The sequence below is a fragment of the Mastigoproctus giganteus genome, chromosome 1 (assembly GCF_048544385.1).
Source record: "Mastigoproctus giganteus isolate SK-2022 chromosome 1, ASM4854438v1, whole genome shotgun sequence".
NCBI classification, from domain to species: Eukaryota; Metazoa; Arthropoda; class Arachnida; order Uropygi; family Thelyphonidae; genus Mastigoproctus; species Mastigoproctus giganteus.
This window is the reverse complement of record NC_143575.1, coordinates 149,198,535-149,224,490: the sequence shown is the minus strand read 5'-3', so window position 1 is coordinate 149,224,490 and position 25,956 is coordinate 149,198,535. Positions and strand designations below refer to the sequence as shown.

The window sequence follows — 25,956 nt, the reverse complement described above, 5'->3', positions numbered from 1 at the left end:
ACAGAAAGACAAATCAGATCGGACCCTTGTGAAATGGATGTGGGATAGTATTAGATACCCCAGCTGATGTTGCAGATGAACTCAACGGTTACTTTGCACTGATATTTACAGAAGAAAAATCTATGTTAATGAGAAATTATGGGAGTGAAGTTTAAAAATATATAATTAATGATATTGAACTTCACATGGTTATTTAATGAAAAAACTTGAGCCTACAGGTGAGTAAGCCTCTTGGCGTTGATGGCATATACCCTAAAATTTTAAGGGAGACAGCAAATGAGTGCATTGAACCATTGAGGCTAATTATGAGAGCATCACTGCACTCGGGAGAGATTCCATTGGATAGGAAAAGTGTCAATGTATCTCAAATACAAAAGGGTGGTTCTAAAGAGTATAGTGGGAAATTATCGACTGGTCATCTAGCTTCAGTAGTAGGGAAAATCACAGAGACATTGATCAAGGGTGGAATTCAGGATTATTTGGATAGAAATGGAATTCTGAAGGATATGCAGCATGGTTTTGTAAAGGGAAAATCATGTTTAACAAATCTGGTTAGCTATTTTGACAGGGTAGCTCGTGAGCTGGATTTAGGGAATAATTGTAACATTGTTTATTTGGATTTCAGCAAAGCATTTGACTCAGTCCCACACGAGAAGTTACTTTATAAGTTGGAACAAGTTGGAATCACGTGGAAAATTCTTAGATGGATAGCAGAAAGCAGAGAGTTGTGATAAATGGTTATTCCTCAGATTGAGTAAATGTAAGAAGTGGGGTTCCCCAAGGATCAAGATTGGGACCACTGTTGTTTCTGATTTTCTTAAATGACATCGATGAAGGGATAGAGGACGTGATGTCTAAATTCGCAGATGATGTAAAGTTGGTAGAGTAGCTACTAATCACCGCCAAGCAGAGCTTCTTCAAAGTGACCTAGATATACTTCACGGATGGTCAGAAAAGTGGCAGTTATGCTTTAATCCAGCAGAGTGCAAGGTTTACACATGTGGAACAGTAACCCCAAAATAACATACACTTGGTGGAGTTGAACTAAAGTCAGTAGTGGAAGAAAGAGACTTGGGAGATATTGTTTTGTTTTGTTTTGTTTTTAGTAAATTGTTGGCGCATCGGCTTCTGTGGCCATAATGCACCTCCCAAGGTTTTTGCAGTACTGTGATCCAAGCCCGAGGCGGGATTTGAACCCTCGACCTTTGGGTTGCCAGGCAGGCACTTTACTCATCCGGCTAGCCCGGTCGGCTTGGGAGATATGACCATTACTAATACTATATGGTGAATAGTATTACTATTACTCACTGTAATTACTCATGCATGTTTCAATCCCCACCTTCTGAATTGGGGATATATTTGCACATATCCGGTCTGCAGGAACATGTGCTGAATCCAAGAATGCTCTCATAATTATGGCTAAACATTTGCTTAGTTCCTTTGCTGTCTTCCTTAATATAACCGGATTGATCCCAATCATCTCAAGTGCCTTTCTTATGTTTAACTTAAACAAGTTCTCTTACACTTTCCTCTCAGTTATTATAAAATCATTTAGCTGGCTATTAGTCTGATAAACTTCTGGAATTCCCTTCCCTAGAGATTTTCTCATGTGTGTGACTGTAGATACAAAATACTCATTCAGTGTGTCAGCAACCTGAGCAGCATCAACAGTCCAACCATTAATATCAAGTAAACCAATTTGATTTATCCCTTTCCTTCTAGTGTTTACGTAAGTGAAGAAGACTTTGCTATTTTCCTTCACTTGCCTAACCTCCTTTATGACTTCATTGCAGACTAACTTATATCTGCCATAGGCCTCCCATACATTTTTCTTCTCTTCCACGAGTCTCATCAGTTCATCTGACATCCAATTAAATCTATACCTTGAAGAGTGTTTCTTAGATGGTATGAAAAGCTTCTATGATTAATTACTTGAATGTTTCCCATTTAGACTACCCATTTGTTGATGGTAACATAAATCAGTTTTTCCCACTATATAGAATTTAAAAACTGTCTGAGACCATTTAGTTTTCAATGGTCTTGGACAGGTTTCATAAAGGTGAAAACCTTTATGAAATCAAAAACTCTTCCTTTTATCCTTAATGGTAGTTACATCTTTAAGTAAATCCCAAATAAATAAACTGTGATTACTGCTATCTAGTGGTTCTCTTATCTGCAGATTCTTAATGCATGAATAATCACTGCTGATAATCAGATCAAGGGCATTACTCCCTCTTGTTGTCTCTCAAATATGCTGCTGTTGAAAACAGTTATCCAAATAATTCCACAAAATTCTTACTAGTCTGTGAATGACCAACCCACAAGTTCCAGTCAATATCTGGGAAGTTAAATCCCCCATTATAAACATTCTAATTTACTAGCCCACTCTATTTCTGTGTACAGTCATTTGTTGAACTCATCACAGTCATCAGACCTATAGCACACTCATTTTTGCTTTGCCAGTTCTAATGTCACACCAAACTGACTCAACATTGCACTGGTCACCCATTTCAGCTGAATGCCCTGCCTTAGATTTTATGAGCATCTTAACTAAGAGCATAATTCCCCCACTCTCCTATCCTGTCTGTTCATTCTGTATACATTATACTTCCCATATTCAAACTCTGCATACCTTATATCTGAGTGAAACCATGTCTCATACATTCCAACAATGTCTGCATTGTTTCATGATGACTCTCAGCAGTCCCTAAAATCTCCAGCACTTTGCTCTCAAGGCTGCTTATTCAAATAGAAGCAGAGCAAGAATCACTTTCACCTCTGTCTATGGCTATTGTTAATTCATTAATCTGTGTATTCCCCCAAGCTAGCAGTTTTCCCAACCCAACTAACAGTGCCTCGATAGCATCAGTAAATATTCTTGCACCCCTTCTATTGAATTGTATCTCATTCCTGTAGAAGCAGTAACTCCTGTTAAAAACATAGACCATGCCGAGAAAAGTGAAAGAACAGTAAGATATCAGCAGCGGGGAAAATCATGAAGACCATAGGTGAACCCACAGGTTCGATGGGGGGGGGATCTGACGAAAATAAAGGCCCTAAGAACATTTTAGCATTAGTAGAGGCATATGATGCAAGAAAGCAAGCTTATTCAGCATCAGCCAAAAAAAAAAAAAAAAAAAAAACACCACTCCCATTTCACCCCTCCATTCTTTCGAAATACCTGTCCAGCTGAGCCTTAAATTTGTTTAAGCTATCAACTTCAACAACAAGTGATGGAAGTCTGTTCCACCAACCAACTACCCGCTGGCTAAAGGCAAATTTCCGCACATCTATCCTACATCTGTCTTTCCTCAATTTGAATTTATGCCCTCTCAGGTGATTATTCTGAGCAAGAGGAAGAATCCCATCGGCATTGAGCTTGCTCAAACCATTCAAGGCCTTATACACCTCTATCAGATCACCTCGCCAGTGCCTAGTCTCCAGACTCTGTAATTTGCAAAACTTAAGCCTTTCTTCGTAAGAGCAACCCTTTGTTCCATTCACTAATCTTGTTGCCCTTCTCTGTACTTGTTCCAGCAGCTCTATCTTGAAATGAGGCCTCCAGACCTGTACACAGTACTCAAGGTGTGGCCTGACCATTGCCTTATACAAGGGAATAATCACCTCCCTATCCCTGCTAGAAAAATTCCTGTATATCATTGACAAGATGCCATGAGCTACTCTTGCAGCTCGTCTGCACTGCTCAGAGAACTTCATATCTTCCTGCACAATTACCCCAGGTCCTTTTCATTCTCTACCACTGACAGTGTAGTACCACAGAGTTGATACGTTGCTCTGGGGTTACTGTTTCCCATATGTAGTACTTTACATTTGTCAATGTTAAACTTCATTTGCCACCTGTCAGCCCATCTGCTCAACCTTTCCAGATCCTGTTGCAGCAGCATAGCATCAGTAGTGTCTTTAACAACCCTGCCAACTTTTGTATCATCTGCAAACTTGGACATTAAGCTTGATATACCATCATCAATATCATTTATAAATACAGAAAACAACAACGGACTCAACACTGAACCCCGAGGAACTCCACTAATAACATTAGTCCACGTTGAGCAGTGTCCATTGATTACCACTCTCTGTCTTCTGCCACTCAACCATCCCTTTATCCATAGCAGCAATTTGCCTCCAATGCCACACTGCTCCAATTTGTGGCAGTCTTCCATGTGCAACAGTATCAAAAGCCTTTCTAAGATCCAAATATATAATATCAAAGTTATTCCCTGCATCCAGTTCTTTTGTGACTACATCATAGTATCCAATCAAATTGGTCAGGCAAGACCTTCCCTTAACAAAACCATGCTGTGTCTGAGCTATAACTGAATTCTTGTCTAGATGATGCTGCAATGCTTCTTTAACCAGTGCCTCCATTTTATTTACCATTCCATAATTGTACTGTCACATGTTGATGCTTATGAAAGCTACCAATATAGGATGTACAAGATTCTTGGCAGGACTGAATAGTGGAATCTATGTCTCATTCATCTTTACAATTGAGAAGAAACAACCATTCATTGACATCTCGAGTGATGCATTGCTTGACATAACTTGACATGAATGACTTTCCTAGAAAGTTGCTGTGGAATTCACCTGGCTGACACTGTGAGAGTTTTCTTTACCTGGCAGATATTGGCCTGAGAATGACTGGCTCGTTCTGAGACCAACAGCTACCACCATCCATCCTTGCAAGTCTCCTGTCCTTATGGAACTTTTGCAACCAGCTATGCATATTTTTCAAATTTATAAGCTTGTCAGGACAAACTTCTGTCATTTCCCAATGAGATATTTCTAATTCCATATTTGCGTTAAATGCAAATATCAGATAATTACACATTCTTCTTGATGAATGAAGACAGCCATTTTAGGTATTCAAACGTACTCTGCTTTTTGGAACTGCAGTTAATGTGCCACATTGTATTCGTGCTGCTATCTTTTGACATCATTCTAAATTAACTTTCTATCGGTTTTAAAACACCCAAAATAATATACAATAGTTTTTTAATTCTGTTTGGAGACCTTATAACTTGAATGTACCTCACATAATATTACAATTAATTTAAATATCAAATTATAATTATATTATTATATCAATTTTTTAATAAATCAGTATTAATTATTAAATAAATTGAATGATTATTCATTAAATAATAATTTAAAAAATTAAAATCAAAGGGATGTTTTTGATATTTGGCCATAAATGCTAAAAAAAACCAATTACATATGCCCCCAGATTGTACATGATTAATATTATCAATGCCTAAATTAAAAAAAAAAAAGAAAATCATCATTTCCATAAGATTTTTCTCAGCTTTTTGAAAAATAGAAATGATAGTAACTTTACCAAAAAAAAAAGTAACATTATAGTAACTTTTGAAAAACAGCAGCAAATAGGTGAAAAAGTAACTCAGCTCCAATGACATTACTTATGGCAAATCTGATAATTCATACATTCCTATCATCTGTTTTTTGAAAAAAGGTTAATTTTCTTAAATATTTTTTAAATGGTGATAATATTACTGTGCTTTTCAGTTAAACCCAAAGGTGTAATATGGCTTTGTTGGAAGATAATCCAATTAAATTAATTATAATAATTAAATACAGTGAGTAGGAAACAATTGTTTTCAATTATCCTTTGTGTTAGTTGTTTTACTACAAAAGGAAAGCAAACTACTAAAGAAACTAACTTACAAATGTTTTTCCAGTGTAAAAGATTATACTTACCCTAATCAATGCTAATATTATTGCAATCAAAAAAAGGATGCCTCCAATAGCACTGAATACAACAATCCAAGGCGCAACTTGTTGTTTAGCAATCTTCTGAATAACTGATGAGACCTTAAAAATATATTTGAACATTTCCTTTCATATATTTGTGAACTGCAGTTATTCAATACAAAAATCTGGTAATATAAATCACATAATAACAGGATAAAATTATTTTCTGATCAAAATTCTATCAAGCAAGGAACCACATTATTTGTCCGCTGGCATAGTAAATTCATTACTTGTCACCATTTTGGGGAAAAAAAAAAAAATAAAAAAATCTAGAAATCACTTTCAACACTCTTTTTGTAATTATAAATGTTAATTTTATTATATATGTTATTATATATAAATTTTATTATACAGGGTGTTTCAGTTAAACGTTTCAGAACTTCTAAGAGGGGTAGGGTACATCCTGACAACTCGAAATCATATAGCAATGTGGGGTCGGAAATGCTTTCCTGAAGCGGTGTTGTACACAGAAGCACCATAAAGAAAAGAGACCGTAAGTGAGAAATCGTTTTAATAATACATGAAAAGAAGCAAAAGGTACATGGATTAAAGTAAGTGTTCGAAGTTTCTTCCACGGGCTACAATGCACGCCTCACATCTCCGACGCATGGACATCCGAACATTCTGGAATACTCCAGGCGAATTTCGAATTTCTTCGGCAGCTACTGCGATTCTTGCAACCAGCTCCTCAGCATTGTCAACAGGGGTGTCATAAACTAGCGATTTCATATGACCCCAGAAATAAAAATCAAGACATGATAGGTCGGGTGACCGAGCAGGCCACCGCACGGGACCACCACGTCCCGTGCGTTGGCCTGCGAGATCACCTCATCGGACCTTACCTGTTACCGTGTCGTCTAACCGGACCTATCTACTTGATCTTTCTGCAGCAAGTATTGCCACAACTTTTGAGAGATGAACAGATTTCTGCATCGACGCAACAGACAATGTGGTTCCAACACGATGGAGCCCCTGCCCATTATAGCGGAGATGTTCATAACTACCTGGATGTCACATTTGGTGAACAGTGGATCGGACGTGGTGGTCCCGTGCGTTGGCCTGCTCAGTCACCCGACCTATCATGTCTTGATTTTTATTTCTGGGGTCATATGAAATCGCTAGTTTATGACACCCCTGTTGACAATGCTGAGGAGCTGGTTGCAAGAATCGCAGTAGCTGCCGAAGAAATTCGAAATTCGCCTGGAGTATTCCAGAATGTTCGGATGTCCATGCGTCGGAGATGTGAGGCGTGCATTGTAGCCCGTGGAAGAAACTTCGAACACTTACTTTAATCCATGTACCTTTTGCTTCTTTTCATGTATTATTAAAACGATTTCTCACTTACGGTCTCTTTTCTTTATGGTGCTTCTGTGTACAGCACCGCTTCAGGAAAGCATTTCCGACCCCACATTGCTATATGATTTCGAGTTGTCAGGATGTACCCTACCCCTCTTAGAAGTTCTGAAACGTTTAACTGAAACACCCTGTATATGTTGTTATATATAAATTTTATACATTATATTGGTTTATATATATTCATCCAATAAATCCACTTTTGTGGATTTACTGGATGACTGTGTTAGTATAGCCTTAGCATTAGTAGAGGCATATGATGCAAGTAAGCATGCTTATACAGAATCAGCTAAAAGAAGAAGAAAAAAAAAAAAAAACTCTTCTCATTTCACCCATCCATTCACTCCAAAACTTTGTCTAGTTCTTCTTTCAATATATTTAAGCTATCAAGTGCTACAATGACAGATGGAAGTTCATTCCTACAATCAACTGGCTGCTGGCTAAAGGCAAATTTCCGCACATTTATCAACTCCCTTTCCTCAATTTGAATTTATGACCCCTCAGGTTCATAATCTGAGCAAGAGGAAGGCCAATCTCATCAATATTGAGCCTGCCCAAACCATTCAAGGCCTTATACATTTCGATCAGATCACCTTGCAGGTGCTCAGACTCCAGAAACTGCAATTTGCAAAACTTAAGCCTTTCTTGGTAAGAGCACCTCTTTGTTCCCCTCACAAATCTTGTTTCCCTTCTTTGTACTCATTCTAGCAACTCTACATCCTTCCTAAAATGAGACCTCCAGACCTGCACAGTACTCTATGTGTGGCCTGACCATTGCCTTCTACAATGGGATAATAACCTCCCTGTCCCTGCTAGCAAAATTCCTATATATCATTGACAAAACTCCATGACCTGCCCTGGCAGCCCATCTGCACTGCTCGGCAAACATCATATTTGACCGCACAATTACCCCCAGGTCTTTTTCACTTTCCCTTCCCTGAGTGTAGTACCACACAGTTGGTACATTTCTCTTGGGTTATTGCTGCCCATATGCAGCACTTTGCATTTGTCAATGTTAAACTTCAGTTGCCACTTTTCGTCCATTTGCCCAACATATCTAGATCCAGTTGGAGTAGCATACTGTCTTTACTGTCATTAACAACCCTGCCAACCTTTGTATCATCTGCAAACTTTGACATTAATCCTGATATACCTTCATCAATATTACTGACGAATAAACAAAACAAAATGGACCCAGCACCAAACCCTGGGGAACTCCACTAATAACATTTTTCCACAAAGAGCAGTGTCCATTGATTACCACTCTCTGTCGTCTCCCACTCAACCATCCCTTTATCCATTTTAGCAACTTACCCTTAATGCCATACCTCTCCAATTTGTACAGCAGTCTTCCATGTTTAACATTGACAAATGGAAAGTACTGTATACGGGTAGCAGTAACCTCAGAGTAACATATCAACTGTGTGGTACTGCACTTAGGGTATTGGAAAATGAAAAAGACCTGTGGGTAACTGAGCAGTCAGATATGAAATTCTCTGAACAGTGCAGACAGGTGGTTAGGGCAGCTCATGGAGTTTTGGCAATGATATACAGAAATTTTGCTAGCAGAGATAAGGTGATTATTCCATTGTATAAGGCAGGGGTGGCCAACAAGTTGATCGTGATCTACCAGTCAATCGCAGCTTTAATTTCCGTCGATCATGACAAATTTTAAACATATATATAAAATAGACTATTATTATTATTATATTAGGGTTCCCCGTAATTGATTACATAAACCCGTATTTGTGTCTGTAAATTGCATGTGTTCTCTGGTCGACTTGCCTGTTCTGCTGGATGAAAAAACCCGTTTCTGTTGTGGAGGGGGGGGGGGGGGAACCTTGCTATCTATGCCTGAGACTGACTAACTCAGCCAAGGAGTGAAAAAAGCCCATTAAAGTTCCTTTTCATCAACGGGATTCGAAACTCGGCCTTTTCTACCCGGTGTGGGAAGGACGGTGACGATACCACTGTGCTACCCGCACAGATGATATAAAATAGATTAGTCAAAATCTAAATGTTATTATTATTATGCGCTCCACCGCATAGGCTTATTAAAATCCGTTGAAGACGTGACTACTCTTGTCAACTCTTGTCGCTAGGCTTGTCTGGTGAAAATTCACACAGTTACTTTGTGGGGAGCATAATGTATGTGTCGAATTCTTATTTAGCTTACTTAATATTAATAACTATTAATAAGTTATATTATATAAATTATAAAGTTATATATTAATATTATTAAGTACTGGACAGTATTTATATAAGTCAATTTAATACCCTTTGATTTAAAATGAATAAAACGTAAAAAGAGTAAAACGTATCATTTTCATTAGAGTGGGAACTAGAGTACTTTTTTGTAATGATAAAAGAAAAATGTTGTTTGATTTGCAATGCTTCCATGGCTATACCCAAAAAAAAGAAATTTAGAAAGGCACTTTAACACTCTTCACGATAAATACCAATTGGATTTTCCGCCTAACAGTGAGTGACCTTAGAAAAAATAAATTAAAAGAACTTAAATCCAGATTATTCGCACAACAAAATTTCTTCATGACACCTAATTTACAATCTAAAGCATAACTGTAGCATCATTTAAAGTGAGTCATCTTCTTGCAAAAAAATGCAAACCATTTTCTGATGGTCAATTTGTTAAAGACGCATTTTTTAGAAATTACAGATTCTCTTTTTGAAAATGTTAAGAACAAAAATTAAATTAAACTGCTCTTCAAGATCTGCAATTATCTCGAAATACTGTGATGCGATGCATCGAAAAAATGGGTAAAAATGTGAGCGAACAACTGCATGCTCATATTGCTAATCTTGTGTTCTTTTCCTTACAACTGGATGAATCTACATATGTCAGTGATACAGCTAAATTGCTCGTTTATGTCATATGTTTTTCGATGATTCTGCCACTACAGAAGAACTGCTGGGTATGGTTTCGTTAAAAGAAAGAACTAGTGGTCTTGATATACTGTATTTAACGCATTCAAAAATTTTATTGAAAAAATTAAATTATTACTATTTAAGCTTGTATCAATAACCACAGATGGAGCTAAAGCAATCGGGGCACATCTTAACAGATTCGTCATATTGTGCCAAAAGGATGATGAATTCCCAGATTTTTGAGTTGCCACTGCATCATCCACCAACAAGTGTTAGCCAGCAAAAGATTAAATACTAAAAGTGCTATGGACACATACATGTGTAGCTTTCAAAATTGCGAATTCCATCAGAGGACAATCTCTTCAAGGAGACATTTCAAAATGCAACTCGATGAAAATGAACCGGATCTGATATTACACACTGATGTGAGGTGGCTGAGTCGGAGTAAGTTTCTACAAAGGTTTCGAAATTTGCTGAATGAAATTTAAAAAAATTTGTTGATCAAAGGGGAGTTGATCATCAGTAGCTACAAGATACGGATTGGTTGTGTGATCTGGCTTTTTTGGCAGATTTTACCAGTAAATTAAATGATCTGAATTTGGAATTACAAGGAAAAAATAAAAATGTGGGTGACATAAATTAAATGATCTGAATTTGGAATTACAAGGAAAAAATAAAAATGTGGGTGACATGATTCGTAGTATTTCTGCATATAAATAAATATCAATTTTTGGTGATGGCTAAGGATCTCAAAGAAAAAAAAATTCGAGCATTTTGAAAATAACAAGATCATTTGTGAAAATATCCTGTTTTTGAATTTAATAGTGAGCAATATGTTTCTGAAATTGAGAAAGTTGTGGATGATTTTGAAACCAGATTCAGTGATTTTAAAACAATTGAAGAAATATATTGAAGATGTTGTTCAATATATTTCTTATCCATTTAATACCGACTTAGATACTAAACAAATTGCAGGAAAAATCGCTGAGATTTTTCACGTGAAGAAAATATTACTTGAAAATGAAATTATTACATTTCAAAACGATATCTTCCTAAAAGCCAGATCATCAGAAACAAGACTTTTGGAAATATGTTTGCCGAGAAAAGTACCCAAATGTCAAAGAAAATGCAGTGAACTTTTAAAATCCTGTTTTAGTTTCAAATATCTATGTGAATTGGCATTTTCATATTTGAAATAAACAAAGGCGAAACTCTCTACTTTACAAAGACAATTGCACTACTCTTACGGACTTGCATACAGAAGATTCTTTGTGGTTGGCCTTATCACAATATATCCCCAATTTTGAAAGCTTGGCAGATGACATGAACACACAAACTTCACATAAATTAAAAATTTAAATAAAGAATTTTGAGTTGTATTTAATTTTAAAATTTATAAACAGCATTTTTCAATATGCGTTGATTAACTTTTTTAAGCATATACAATGAAATTCATGCCGCCTCCGTAGCCAGGTGGGAAGGAGCAGCAGTGCGTAGCACATGCTTCTTGATTAGACCGGGGTTCGAGCCTGTCACCACCAAATACGGAGGATGCGGAAAGGTCAGGGAATGACCACCGCATATCCCGGAGCAATATGGCCTTAGTTGCTAATGCTCCTAAAAACCAAATAACTAACTAACTAACTAACTAACAATGAAATTCTTGAGATGGTAGATTGCGGTACATTTTGAAGAAAAAAAGTAGATTGCATCACAAATTAAGTTGGCCACCCCTGATACAAGGCATTGATAAGGGCTCATCTTGAGTACTGCATTCAGGCTTGGAGTCATCATTTTAGGAAGAATGTAGTTTTTTAGTATTAAATCAGCTCACACCAACCATAAGAATAAGCATTTACTGTAACTAGAATATTTATTTACATATTAAGATAAAATAAATATTTACAAAAAACTGCTATTATATTAAATATACATGTAAAAACATTAAAACTGTGATAAAATCCTTGAGATAAAATACACTAAAATAAACCGGATTAAAAGCGATAAAAACGATAAAAATCTCTGGAGCTTTCGGAAGCTTGCGCTCCCTTCCTCAGCAGTAACAAAACTTCCTGCAGCACGTCCATATATAACAGGCTCACGGTACCTATACACGTGGTGCAGTCGGCGCATGGTCTGAACTGGAAGCGGAAATAGCTCGGGAACGTGTTAAGCAAAACCGTTCATCCGTACTTAGGATAATAGTTTCAAACAGAGGATGCATACGCATACCTCTGTCCCTATTCATAATATTGTGGTCGGATGAACAGATTCGTAGGCTCTCGAGCCATTTACGGTTCCAGAACCCATGCGCTCGATCCATGATAACCGCATCCTCTGGGGAAATTTGATGCTGCTTCTCCCAAAAATGTTCGGCCACAGCAGATTTATTGTAATCAGCGGCGGTTTTTATAGCATTTGCATGCTCCCCCAGACGATCCTTGAGCCGTCGTTTTGTCTCGCCCACATAACATTCCCCACAATCCGGGCATTCTATCCTGTATACTACTCCACTACTCAGGTCCTTTGCTATTGGGTCTTTTACCTGAGACAACACAGTGTGCAACCTCCGCCCGGGAAGCTGCACACAGCGTGTTTTATAGCCCCGCAAAATTCTAGCGAGATGCTCAGTAACGCCCGGATAGTAAGGAATGTATGCGGTAGCGACAGGAACAAACGGTTCCTGACGGTTAGACTCTATTCCTCTACTAAATCTGTCTATGATCCTCTGGGGGTATCCGCATTTTCTAAGGTCTGCTGTGACCCGTCTAATTTCACATTCTTTGTCCTCAGAGGTGGTGCAGTGTGACCCTGCTCTATCTAGTAGAGCTTTCACTACACTATTCTTATGCTGCCCAGCTTGTGCTGAACTATAATGGGTGTACTGGCCTCTGCACATAGGTTTTTTAAACACAGAAGTTTTTAGCCTAGGGCCTACCCTAGAGACCAGTACATCCAAGAAAGGAAGGGTACCTCCTGTTTCCACCTCTGAGGTAAATTGTATAAATTGGGAGAAGCTATTAAGCCAATGGAGTGCATCATCCTCTCTCCCCTTCTGGACCACGGTAAAGGTATCATCAACATACCTTTTCCATTTCTTTATGGGAAACTGACATCCACTAAAAACCCTCTCCTCTAACTCCTCCATGGCCAGATTGGCCACGATGGCGCTAATAGGAGATCCCATGGCTGTACCGTGAACCTGTTTGTACATAACACCTTGGTACACCATAGTGGTGCTGGCCAGACAAAGTTCCACACCCGAACAAATATCCTCTACGTTTAAAAGCGATCTACTACCCAAAGAGACATCATTACTCAAAGATCTTCTAACACAATATATTCCATGTTTAATTGGAATGCATGTGAATAGTGACACCACATCAAAAGAAATCATGCTCTCGTTTTCATTTACAGTCAAATCTTTCACAAAATTCACAAATTCTTTACTGTCTTTTATGACATAGTTGGACTGGCCCACTATAGGCGAAATCAATTTAGCCAAATACCCTGACAAAGCATATGTGGGGCTTCCTATAAATGATACAATAGGTCTGAGTGGGACTTCTGTCTTATGAGTTTTTGGAAGTCCATAAAACCTCGGGAGTTGACATCCAGTAGCATGTAAGAACCAAAAGGTCTCCTTGGAAATCTTCTCTGCCTTTAACCAATCCTGTACCAGTTTATTAACTCGCCGCTCTAGGCCAACCAACGGGTTTCTCTGAGTAACTTTATACATATTATTGTTCTGTAAAAGGTCCATTGCTTTTTTTTTTTTTTTTTTTTTTTTGTGATAGTCTTCTTTGTTTAGGACAACCGTCGATCTGCCCTTGTCCGCAGGTAAAACCACAATTCCATCGTCTCTTCTCAGTTCATTCAAGGCCTTTCTTTGACTAAAGTTAAGATTCGGAGATACTTTCTTTACCTGGCTCAAAATAACGGCAGATTTAACCCGGATCTCATTAGCTAGGGCCTCCGGTAGCTTGCTGATGGCCCGTTCAATACCCATTGCTATCTCCGCAATGGGAGGTTTGGGAGGTACAAGCGTAAACTTAGGACCTAAATTTAAAACTCATGTTTTAAATTTACATGTATATTTAATATAATAGCAGTTTTTTGTAAATATTTATTTTATCTTAATATGTAAATAAATATTCTAGTTACAGTAAATGCTTATTCTTATGGTTGGTGTGAGCTGATTTAATACTAAAATATGAATTTTCCCAACCTCAGAGGCCTTTTTCAGGATATAGGAAGAATGTAGAGTTGCTGGAAAGAGTACAGACAAGGGCAGCGAGATTGGTGAGGGGAACAAAGGAGTGCTCTTACCAAGAAATGGTTCAGCAAATTGCACCATCTGGAGAGTGGGCTATTATGAGGTAATCTGATTGAGATGTTTAAGTTTTTGAACAAATTGAGCAAGCTCAATGCTGATGGGATTCTTCCTCTTACTCAGACTATGCACATGAGGGGGCATAAATTCAAATTGAGGAAGGACAGTTGCAGAATTAATGTGCAGAAGTTTGCCTTTAGTCAGTGTTTGGTTGATTGCTGGGACATACTTCCATCTGTTGTTGCAGAAGTTGATGGCTTAAATTAATTCAAGGAAGAAGAACTAGGCAGACAAACTACTGGAGGAATGGGCAAGTAAAATGGAAACAGTGTGTTTTTTGTATTTTTGCTTATACTGTATAAGCTTGCTTTTTTGAATCATATGCCACTACTATTGGTAATGCTAATATTTATATTTCTCTTTAAACTTATTTTGGATTGTATATTTTATTTCATATTAACTATTTTTCACATAAAAGTGGTTCAAAAATCATTTGAACCCAGAATGTGGGTTTAAAGCCATTTTGAATATTAAGAGGCTGTTCCAAAATTTAAAATATTATATTTGATGGTAGGATTTTACATGATAAGTTATAAAAGTCATTTTATGAAGTGAAGTATTTTACAATTTTAAAAGAAAGTTCAGGTTAATATTACACGAAATACTTTGGAATATTTGTTTAAAAGCTAAATCTGCTTTCCAAGATTTGCATACCATTAAAAGCGCTAATCTGTCATGGGAAATCATATATAAGATATTACCACTTTGAGAAATATTCAAATAGATTTCATAGCATTTTAATAGAGAAATAATGATTAAAAATTACTTAAGAATAGCTCATAATACTATCTAAACTGGAGGGAGGGAGAGAGAGAGCATTGGAGTGGGGTGTTAAAATCTCCCCACTAGAGTAATTAGATATCATCAATTTTTATGGAGTGACCTTGAAATTGATTACCTGTCTCCAGAGAACATCTCCAATTTTTATAAAATATCTCTGGAAAGATACATTCTAAAATTTAACTTTATAATGGGTTTTCCCAAAATGGACAGAGATGATATAACTGTCTACCACTACTATGGCTGCATTAGTCTGAATGCGAATGGTGTAACTAGGGAATGGTAAATTTGACTTCCATCATATTTGCCAAATGAAGTTTAAAGAAAAGATTCAGAATAACTGAATTTATGAATTATTTTAAGAATATCACAATAGTTTTTATTATATAAAACAATTATTATAAAGATCTCTGGTTTTTACATAAAAGCTGAAATCTTTAGGATAATATTTGAAAATTATAATAAAACAGTCACTGCTATTTGGCCTTATTGGAATTATTATATAATTACAGGACGAGTTGTAGCAGTAACAACCTGAGAGTTAGGAGGATCATTCTGTCTGTCTGTCTGTCTCTCTCTCTCTCTCTCTCTCTCTCTCTCTCTCTCTCTATATATATATATATATATATACCCCATTTTGTATGGCTGTTGTTGTTATTAGGGTTTAATGGTGCAAGAGCTGCAGCAGATATATTGTACCTGTTCATTATATACTGTTAGGAACTGATACAGGGAGTTAATTAAAACTGATTATATAGGTGAATTCGTTTTAAGTAACTGGAGAATTCCATAAAATGGGCATTAGCATTAGTAGGGCATATTAGTATTAGTAATGGCCACATGGTGCAAGGAAGCCTATGGCTTTTGCTGCACCAACCAAAAAAAAAAAACAAACAACACCGAATAAAACAATGATTTAAAAAAAACAAACAAACTAATAATTAATAAAAGAAAAGTAAATTAAACCAGTCATCCTATGCGTTTCCCTCACCCAAACGTACTATCCAGATGACCTTTGAATTTCCCCAAACTGTCAGCCTACCACTCATGTAGGCAACTTATTCCAGTAATTTGTAACTTGCTAGCTAAAATAAAAACTTCCTGCAGTCCAATCTAATCATCCCCCCCCCCCGTAACTTGAATTTACATTCCCTAGTTCTAGCATCATTTATAATCTTGAAAATTTCGTCCTCATTCATTTTACTGATGCCTCCTCAGAGCCTTCAACACCTCAATCAAATCTCCACTAAGGTGTCTAGTCTCCAAACTTTGCAACCCCCATATTCAAAGTCTTTCTTCATAAGGAAGCCCTTTTGCCGATCTCACCAGGCGAGTTACCCGTCTTTGCACCCTTTCAAGAAGCCTGATGTCTTTCTTTAGGTGCGATCTGTATACTTGAACACAGTATTCCAAGTGTGGTCTAACATAAGCCTTATATAATGGGATTATCATGTCCCTATCTCTACTTGCAAAAGTTCGATAGATCATCGATAGGACACCATGGGCCTTCCTTGCAACCTGTTTATAATGCTCAGAGAATTTCATGTCTGACCATATCGTAACACCCAAGTCCCTTTCCTCCAGTACTGGGTTTAGTTGAACTCCACCAAGTGAATAAGTTATTTTGGGATTACTGTTTCCCAGGTGTAATACCTTACACTTTGTTGGATTAAAGCATAGCTGCCATTTTTCTGACCATTCCTGTTGTTATTTGTTATTTGGTTTTTAGGAGCATTAGCAACTAAGGCCATATTGCTCCGGGATTTGCGGTGGTCATTTCCTGACCTTCCCGCATCCTCCGTATTTGGTGGTGACGGGCTCGAACCCCGGTCTAATCAAGAAGCGTGTGCTACGCACTGCTGCGCCTTCCCACCTGGCTACGGAGACGCCTGACCATTCCTGAAGTCTATCTAGGTCTCTCTGAAGAAGCTCAGCTTGACAGTGATCATTAACTACTCTACCAATTTTAACATCATCTGCAAATTTAGACATCACGCCCTCTATCCCTTCATCAATGTTGTTTATGAAAATTAAAAACAACAGTGGTCCTAATACTAATCCTTGGGGAACCCCACTTCTTACATCAATCCAATCTGAGGAATAGCCATTTATCACAACCCTCTGGCTCCCACCCTGAAGCCATCCTGCTATCTATCTAAGGATTTTCCCAGTAATTCCAACCTGTTCCAGCTTATAAAGCAACCGCTCATGTGGGACTGAGTCAAAAGCTTGGCTGAAATCTAAATAAACAATGTCGAAATTATTCCCTAAATCCAGCTTGTGAGTGACCCTTTTGAAATAGCGAACCAGATTTGTTAAACATGATTTTCCCTTTACAAAACCATGCTGGGTATCCTTGAGAATTTCAATTACAGTAAACCCTCGCTATTCGCGGTATCTGTATTATTCGCGGTCGCTGATTTAATATAAAATGAAACCTGAAAAAATGTGAATTTTAAAGTGCCGTGAACATTTTCGGCCATAAAAAAAACATGGGCGTGGCTAAAATTATCTTTCCCGGTCAAAACAGCGCTCAGTAGGTGGGAGAGAAGGGTGACAAAATCACGAGCATGGATGTTTCTCGCTAATCCTTGTTCAGTAAGTGTTATGCACTTGTAATGGAAGCTTTCGTCGTTTGCTTTTAATTTATATGCTTTTAAATTGAACAAATTTATAAATTGATATGCTTACAAAAGTGATAAATTTACCGTTTTGCAGTGTAAAACAGACTTTTTCGAGTGTGTTAACGGAAGAAAGTGACTTTATTGTGGACAAGTTCTTTCTAACCCATACAAAAATATGGCTACGAATAACAAGGGAAATGTGAAAAGATCAAAGAAGGTGATAACATTAGCGAATAAAATTGAGTTATTAGATAAAATTTCTAATGGTGAAAATGTCTCCTCAGTGGCAAAACATTATAAAATCAATGAGTCAATGGTACGATCAATCAAAAAATCGGAAGAAAAAATCCGCCGTAGTGTCCGTGAAAACGCACTAATTGCTTCAAAAATTGTTCTGTAAATCGTGAAATTAAATTAGAAAAAATGGAAAAGGCTTTAAATCTGTGGATAGAATACCGAACTCAAAATAAAATTCCGTTAAGTTCACTCATCATTCGTGAAAAGGCAAAACTCCTTTATCAACACTTTAACGAAACTGGTGATAGCACTGGCGGGAAAAGTTTCTTTAGCTAGCAAAGATGCTGGTTTGAAAGATTTGTTTGAAATTTCTAATAAATATTACATTTAATATTAAATTGTTTCTTATTTTCATTTCAATGCCATATGCTTGCATTTCACTATGTACTGTCTATGTACATAGTCATATTATGAAGGTACATATAATACATACATAGACAAAAATTTTGACTAGATTTTCTTATATATTTCATACTTTGGAACGGAACCCCTTTATTACTATGGGAGCCACAACTCAGTATTCGCATTTTCGGTATTCGCGGCATTTCTCAGGAACTGTATATCCAAATGATCCTGAATTCCACCCTTGATCATTGTCTCCATGATTTTCCCTACCACTGAAGTCAGACTGACAGGTCGATAATTTCGCACTTCACTCTTAGAACCACCCTTATGTATGGCAGATACATTGGCACTTTTCCAATCCAAGGGAATCTCCCCAGAATCTAGTGATGCTCGCATAAATAGCCTCAATGGTTCAATGCACTCACTTGCCACCTCCCTTAAGATTATAGAGTATATACCATCAACTCCAGGAGCCTTATTGGCCTGCAGGCTCGAGAGTTTTTTCATTAAATAATGTTGCAAAATTTCAATATCATTAATTACATATTTTTCAACTTTGCTCCCACAATTTCCCATTGGCACAAAAGGTTTTTCTTCTGTAAATATCAATGCAAAATAACTGTTGAGTTCATCTGCAACAGCAGCTGGTGTATTTAATACTATCCCATTTCCCTTACGTAAAGGTCCAATCTGGTTTGTCCTGCTCTTCTTAGCATTTATATATGTGAAGAATTTCTTATCCCCCCCACTTTGCTCTGTTTGCTGGTGATTTCTCATAAACTGCCTTTGCCTGTCGAACCTTTTCTGTGGCTCTATTACAGATCATCTTGTAGCTGTTATAGGCTTCAATACTTTTTATTGCTCTGTAACCTTTCCATGCCACCTTTTTCTGCTCAAGTAATGTGGCAACTTCACTATTCATCCAACTTGGAACCCTCCTCGTGGAGTATTTTTTTTAATGGCAAATACGCATTCAAGGAGTCTGTGATTAATGTTTTAAAAGCATACCACAGTTCAATTGTATTCGTTCTCTGTGCGATATCTACCCAGTTAATAAAGGCCACGTAGCACCTTAAGGCATTGTAATTTCCTTTTCTGAAATTAAAACCCATTCCTTTGCCTTTTACTACTGCTTACCTCTCTCATCATCATCTACTGTAGAACTCCGTGATCACTTCTTGCTATTGGTTCCTCTACTGTCAGCCCTGTTATGTCATGTGATTCATGGGTGATGATGAGTTCCAGGATATTCTTTTCTCTAGTACTTTCCCTGACATGTTGATACAAATAACAGTCATCTAGTTGATTTAAAAATTTTGTTCCCCACGTCGAGTTTCCTTCCTATTTACTCCAATCAATTAGAGGCAAACTGAAATCACCCATAATAAGACATTGACGCTTACTTGCCCATTCCATTTGCATGTAGAGTCTTTCGTCATAATCTTCACAATCACTTGGTCTGTAAATTACTCCTACTCGTACTATACCTTTGTTTCCAACTATCTCACGCCATACAGATTCTATACTAGCACATGAAACGTCTGAATCCAGGAAAGCTATCGTCGCACACAGGCTGCTTCTGATAAGAAGCTTTACCCAACCACCCCCTTCTATCTACCCTATCCTTCCTAAATACATTATACAAGCCGTACTGAAACTCATCATCCCCAATTTCCGAATGGCACCACGTCTCCGTAAGCCTTATTATGTCCGTGTTACTTGTTTTAACCAGCAGTTCGAATTCGCTCATTTTATTGACGCCACTTCTAACATTACTATATAAACAATTAAGACTTACTGTTCTTGTATATTTAACAACCCTAACACAACCCTTGAAGTTTTTTAGGTTCTCTTCCCTGGCATTACCTACCTGCTCACTTGAAACGTTTCTGCCCCCAGAACATCTAGATAATATGTCCAGTTGTGGTAACAGATAAGAACTCTTGAGGTATGTGCAAGAGTTACTTTGACCAATATTATCAGATAAACGCGTGTCAGTATTACCCACATCCCCCCCTAACTAGCAGTTTCCCTGAACCTTTAAGGTATCCTCAATAATACTGGCAAAAACTTTTGCACCACCTTTGTTTAAGTGTATCCCGTCTCTACAAAACAAATTCCTTTTACCTACAAGTGTAGGCCATGCTGATAGAAATTTCCCCCCTAAAGCCTTGCAGAGTCCTTCAAGTCTTGAGTTAATCCACAAGGCTTTTAACATATAATCCCTCCTATTGTGTCTGGGCAGAATTGCAGACACATAGACATTGTGGCCTAGCTCACGGCCAGTGGCGGATTTAACACTTGAGAGGCCCCAGGCGCAATTCAATTTTGAGGCCCCTCCCTCTAAATATTTTCGGTACCACTACAGTGTGCATTTTACACACACGTTTTTACTATAACATGCGCTCTAGATTTGGTGTTGTGGTTTTAATCATTTTGGTTGTGCAATTCTTTCATACATATTTTATTAATTGGGAATTAAAAAATTAATACCCAATTATCACTTGCTATAAATGTCACGCCTCGTCAAACAATTCAGTTTTGATAAATACATAAACAATACATAAGATATTACCAGATACTTACTTGATAACAAAACAAAAATACTCCTACACTAAAACACCGATCACACCAAACTCTAGTAATTTGTAACAGATTCGTGAGTGATATGTTAGTTCCGAAAGCTATTAAAAAAGACGATGCTCTGTTACATGTGAGCCAGTGCAGTAGTGACTTCAGAGGCTTTAAAAGACTAGTGCGCTTCCTTATTGGTTCCCAATTAGTTGCGAATAGTTTTGAACTGGCTCCTCAAAAAAATCTAATATCGAGCAATATTAGAGCAATATCATCACAGGTTTCTTCACTCGTGGAATTACCTCCACTAGGAAAAAACTGAAAGTGTTTAATTTAAGCATTAATGATAATATGTATTCTACTTCAGATTCACTTAGTTCGCATAGATATTTCATATAATATGTAGGGATATTCGCATAAGAGTTTACTAACTTCTCATCTTAAATTATAGTTTTATTCAGTAACGGTAATAAAGATGAGTGTAAAAATTTTAAATGAAACTATTTTTTTTTTTCGAGACCTGAAATTTGAGGACTCTCTATTTAAGAGGCCCCAGGCATGCACCTCGTGCGGATATCCACCACTGCCCATGGCATTTCCTCAGCATGGTCCTGTATTTTTCCAACAAATTGTCAGATCGTGTACGTTTAATGTCATTTGTCCCCGCATGAATAATAATATTCCCTTTACCCCCCCTTAAAATCTGACAATCTGTTGGTGACATCATGAATAGTTGCTCCTAGCAGACATACCCTGGTTCTACTCCACCTATCCTTATTACAAAAAATATTCCCGTTTCCTTGACAATGGCGTCTCCTAATAAAACAATGTCCTTTTTAACCAGAGTTGTTTGCACTTGGTTTTTCTGTTTTGAGGCCCAAATTGGGTGTGCATCACTTGGTAGATTGCTGGAGTCTTGAGTCCCTGACGAGCTCCCAGATGCATTATTCTCGAGGGCAAGTACCCGTTTTTTCAGGGACTCAAATTGTTCCATCAGTGTACCAAAATTGTAATTTAAGATCGGTGCACTCCTTACATCGATCACAAAGAAAAGAATCCCCAGGTGAGCTATGATTAGTCACCAGGTCGACCTTGGAAAAAATTCCACAGGTTCCACAATGGATTAAATCATGAATCACCCGTAAATCGCCATCGGCTATTTCCGTGTGAGTCACAATACCCTGTGAATCTATATTATTATTAAAATCAAACTGTTACAGGAAACCTATAACAAAATAATCCGACAATATCTAAATAAATCAAATATTTAAAAACACTAATCAACAGTAATCCAATCCACTTAACCGAGGAGCCCTGACGAAGCGCGTCCACTCATCTCGACTGCCAACACTCGAATTTTTGCCTATGATAAGGCTAAGTGACAATACCTGTAAGTTTGAGAGAGAAGTGAATGAAATTAGATGGGAATTGTTATACAAGGTGCATTCCAGGAGTATATGTTTTATTGTGAATGGCCTGTGGCAATGTGAACACTGTGGAGGGTCATTACCTGATAACAGGAATAGATGGTTCAAATGAGTATGGCTCTGGCCAGGACAACTTCTTCTTGTCTGTTTGTGCGGAAATTGGAGGCCCATAATTGCAGTACAGGTTTAATTTCAAGGAGTTTGTTATGAATATGAGTTTGCCACTGTAGTATCCATCGTTTGTTCCTTACATACATTTTGTATATGCATTTTGTAATCACTGAACGGGACCAGAAAATTCATTGGGGATGTGCTGGATGGATGCTTGGCAGCAGCATCTGCAATTTCATTTCCTGGTATTCCAGTATGGCCTGGGATCGAACAGAAGACAACCTTTTGCCAATAATCTCGGAGACGAATCAACTCTGATCTGATGAGCTGTAGTAATGGATGAGTAGGTGGAGAAATCTTTTGCATTGCTAATAGGACAATTTGCGGGTCTGTGTAGATTACGCTCTTTTCGATTGAGAGATGGAAAATGTTTTCAAGAGCAAGCTTTATGGCATATAATTCAGCGGTGTAACTACTGCATTCTGTTGATTTTTTTTTTTTTTTCTTTTTTTGTTGTTGTTATTTGGTTTTTAGGAGCATTAACGACTAAGGCCATATTGCTCCGGAGATATGCGGTGGTCATTCCCTAACCTTTCCGCATCCTCCGTATTTGGTAGTCACGGGCTCAAACTCCGGTCTAATCAAGAAGCTTGCTTGTTTGTTTGTTTGTTTGGTTTTTAGGAGCATTAGCAACTAAGGCCATATTGCTCCGGGATATGTGGTGGTCATTCCCTTTGGTGGTAATCAAGAAGCGTGTGCTATGCACTGCTGCTCCTGCCCACCTGGCTATGGATCCCATTCAGAGATCACTCCCTTGGAAGAATTCAGTGTGTTTGTGGGGTGACCTGAATCGGAATTCCACTTAAAGAAGTTAGTTGTAATAGTAACTCAGAATGTCTTGAGTGAGATGGCTCTATCAGTAAATCTGATTGGAGAAGTTTGACCATTTTTGGTGAACCTGCAGCATTTTCTAGGCATCTCTGGATGATAAAAGGGGAGAGCTTGCTCACAGGTTGGGATGACAAAGAATGAACTATGAGGAAAGCTGGAGATTCCTGCTTCCTTGTGTCCTTTTTAAGTCTCTTTGAAAGAGAGAAGTCATGGTTGGTGTCATTGTCATGTTGAGAGCTCTTAGACTCTAACCGTGGAAATACATCAGTTTCCATTTCTGCTTCTTTTAGCTCTGAGGGATGGATTCTCCCCCCTGCCACGTGGAGGCAGGAGCTGTGCCACCAGCGACCAAGTGGATATTGATGTTAGTAGTGTGGTTAGTATTTGATAAGACTAAGAAAAGAAAGGTGGATTCCCTTTCTGGGTTTTTACTTCTGACTCTGCAAGCAAAGAACCACTTGATGTGAACAAAAGAGGAGAAAATCACAGGAGAAATAAAACTATATTGTTTTCAGAGAGCACTCTATAAATCACACAGAGAAAAATGCTTGGCACTCGGGGCCAGCTTTTTTGGGTTCTTCATTATGAGTCTCACCCTTGCCGACTTCCAATCAATGGGGAAGTAGCCCTCTGTGAGGCAGTGGTTAAATAAGTCAGGATTGTGTCCAGGATATATTCGACCGTCTTTTTGACGATTTCAGGTTCCAATAAGTCTTCGCCAGGTGGTTTCCTGTTTCGAATTTTGCTTGCTGCAATTTCAAGATCTACTCGAGTGAAGGGTCCTTCAACATGTGAGGGGTTATAGTCAGAGTTCTCTTGCATAGTCGTATCTGGTCAGAGGTGCCTGGAATAACAGGTGGTAGGAATGTTGCATCCAAGATGTTATTTATTGACTCCTGCCATGTTCTGGTGTAATTGCCTAGCAGAAGTTTGGTGGCAGGAATGTCCTCATTCCTAAGGTGTTTGTTGGTGGCTACTTTATAGACCCCCCAGGGGGTTGGTGTGATTTCAACTGTATATTCATTTCTTTTTTCCCTGTATAGTTGCCTCAGGGCCTCTATCTCCACCTCTGGCCATGAGCAACAAGCTCGATGGTGGCGTTTTCAGCAGTGTTGACTTCACGCCTTAGGGCTTGGAGCTGTGGGGACCACTAGGGGACTGCCCTGGGAGTTGGTTTTCTCCTCTTGATAGCAGCATTTGCAACATCCGTAATGATTTTAACGACTGCACATTGGTGTTGTCAGGACTGAGGTCCGAGGGGTTAAAGTTCTGGGCTATCCTATTCAGGGTTTCTCGGAAGAGGTTCCAGTCAGCCCTGTCGACTGCAAATCTATGAAGAGTCTATCTATCTTGCTCTTGGTTGGACATTGAGAGAGTGATGCAATTGAAAGGTGAGCACCCTGTGATCAGATGTTGTCCAGTCACCTTTTACCGTCCAGGAAGTAAGATGTTTTCAATCAAGTGGCTTGTCAGGCTCACATCGATCGTTGCCTCCCACAGAGTGCTCAAGTAGGTTGGTAGATTATTTAGTCTATTGAGGATCATGAGGAAATCTTCTAGGCATTGACCGTTATTAGTGCCACGCCAGTCTGGTGTTTCGTTGTGCCAGGTCGGCGACCCAGTGGCCTGGAAAATTCCAGGCCACTGGGGAAAGTTCAACCACGTCGGCACCAATGATGAGTCTAGCATTTGAGAGCTGTATGAGGATGTTTTCCAGGTATCTCATGACTGGAATGATGTCAATTCCTGATCTGCTGTAGAGCAAGATTGCATAGAACTCTCCCAGGCATGTGGTAATGTGGGCGCATGCTGCCCAGCTGGTGCAGAGATCAGAGATTTTGGTGACAGTGAAATCTGGGTTTCGGACAACAGCCACCTAGGGGATATCACACTCCACCTGCACCACACCTTGTAGGTTAGCAGATATCCTTTCACTTCTTTCTGGTGTGTGTAAGGCTCCTGAATAAGAAGGAGGTCCAGGTTTTCCTCTGCCTTTTTTCTAAGTTGTGCCGCGACTGCGGCAGCTCTCTGAGCATTATGTTATGCAAATTTTACGATGTTGGTGCTAAAATTTTTTTTAGTTACTCCCCATAGTTGATCTGTGATTGGAGGGCACTCTGTTTTTAGATACACCGGATGTGTTGTCACAGATCAAGTGGTCAGCTGGCATTTTCTGGGCTTTGCAGTTTGTGCAGGTTGGGGATGCTGACTTGTTCAGACAGGTGTTGTAGTGATGTTGTAGTCAAATTCTTTCTGCACAGTGCCCGCAGGTTGGCTGCTTCTGTGTGCATGTGTGCATGTTTGATGCTCAGAATACGGCCACGTATTCCTTGAATCGGTGGCTGCCCCAGTTTATGCAGACTTTTGTTGATGGCTAAGAATTTTCCAGGCCACTGGGGAGAGTTCAACCACCCAGTTTATGACAGTTTCAGTCCTGGACCGTCTTTGGTATTTTGGAGTGATGTGTTTAACTGGTTCCTTGTCC

General features: G+C 38.4%; 1 protein-coding gene across 1 annotated transcript in view; it reads right to left on the bottom strand.

Annotated features, from left to right (window-relative positions):
* Positions 1-25,956, bottom strand: part of LOC150091190 (integrin alpha-9-like) — a 570,795-nt gene that overhangs the window by 16,187 nt on the left and 528,652 nt on the right. Inside the window, exon 26 of the mRNA XM_090382714.1 lies at positions 5,737-5,850. Within this exon, the coding sequence (XP_090238840.1) occupies positions 5,737-5,850 (114 nt within the window). The remainder of the gene's footprint in view (positions 1-5,736; positions 5,851-25,956) is intronic.